This window comes from Halyomorpha halys, unplaced genomic scaffold, assembly GCF_000696795.3.
Source record: "Halyomorpha halys isolate HHAL.00 unplaced genomic scaffold, Hhal_1.1 Scaffold1308.1, whole genome shotgun sequence".
In the NCBI taxonomy this organism is placed as follows: Eukaryota; Metazoa; Arthropoda; class Insecta; order Hemiptera; family Pentatomidae; genus Halyomorpha; species Halyomorpha halys.
The window spans coordinates 48,525-49,780 of NW_027113970.1; the positions used below are offsets into that span (position 1 = coordinate 48,525).

The 1,256-nt window shown below is 27.8% G+C and overlaps 1 protein-coding gene across 1 annotated transcript in view; it reads left to right on the forward strand.

The window, feature by feature from the left end:
• Positions 1–570, forward strand: part of LOC136796727 (serpin B8-like) — a gene marked incomplete at its 3' end in the record, with an annotated part of 3,843 nt that extends 3,273 nt beyond the window's left edge. The window contains 1 exon segment of the mRNA XM_067051203.1: positions 429–570. Coding sequence (XP_066907304.1) covers positions 429–570 — 142 coding nt within the window.
• Between the last annotated feature and the right edge of the window lie 686 nt (positions 571–1,256).

The window sequence follows — 1,256 nt, forward strand, 5'->3', positions numbered from 1 at the left end:
AAAAAAAAAGCTACAAAATAAATCAACTCGTAAGATGCCTTTCAGGCTGAAACAAAATTCCTGACTATTGAGAGCATGATGCATGGGACAGCTTATCCTTATAAGGAGACATAACATTTAGTGGAAACCACATGACCAATCTTCAGTATTCATATACAAATTCAATAGCAACTCACCAATATATTTTAAGATATATGCAATTACAATGCCAATTAGAAAAGATGGGTTTAGTGGTTTTTTTAAACCTGTGAACACTAGGCCCTCCTTTTGGCTCAGCTTTTGTTGGGTAAACATTTCAAATTTTAAGGTTTCTCATAGTAGAACTGTTGATTTTTTTTAAAATTCAAGTCCCATGAATACCTTTCCAATATTTCGCAATAGATGGCCCAATCAAATTGATCATTAATAACCTTTTTATTTTATTTTAGTATGCCCTGGAAAAAATTTTTAGTGATTCAGCTGACTTCTCAGATCTTTTTCAACCTGGAACCAGAGCTAAGATATCGTCATTCCTTCATAAAGCTAAAATTGAAGTAACCGAAAAAGGAACCGTAGCTGCTGGAACAACAGGTATCATAAAATTATGACATATATTCCTTACAAGTATGATTTTCAGATATTTGAATTCAAATCATAGTAATGTTTATAATATGAATAATTTATTACTTAAAATGTAATTTTAATTTATCAATAATATTTATATAATGATTGATGAGATAAAAATTGTTAGATATTGAGTCAATATACTGGATCAGTGCTTGGAAGGTTAACTATAACTTTTAACTATATAAATTTATTACTTTGAATTATTAAATGTAACAATTATGGTAGATAGATTGCCATTTTTGCCAAATTATAATAGTGTTTGTTCCTCATGTTACTTTTTGTTTTTTATTTATTTATTTATTGCTATTTACAACTGTACATTATAAAGCATTAAGTAAATTTGATCTTAGTTAAAATGGAGTGTTACAAGGGTGTAGAGAAACTACTTTTACTTGATTTACGTGTCTTAGATATCTTAATGTGTCTAATTTTCAAATGTCTGACTAGTCCCCCAATAGAGATATTGCTGATGAAAAACTAGCATTGTTTTGTCATAGTTAACAATTTTTTAGGCATACTTAAAATTGAATTTAAAACTTGTGAATTTATAATGTAGTTTGATCCTATACAGTCCTTTTACATGTTGAATTTTAATATTATTAACTAGTTACTCACCAGAAATATTGCAACTATAGAATTTAAAAAAAAAA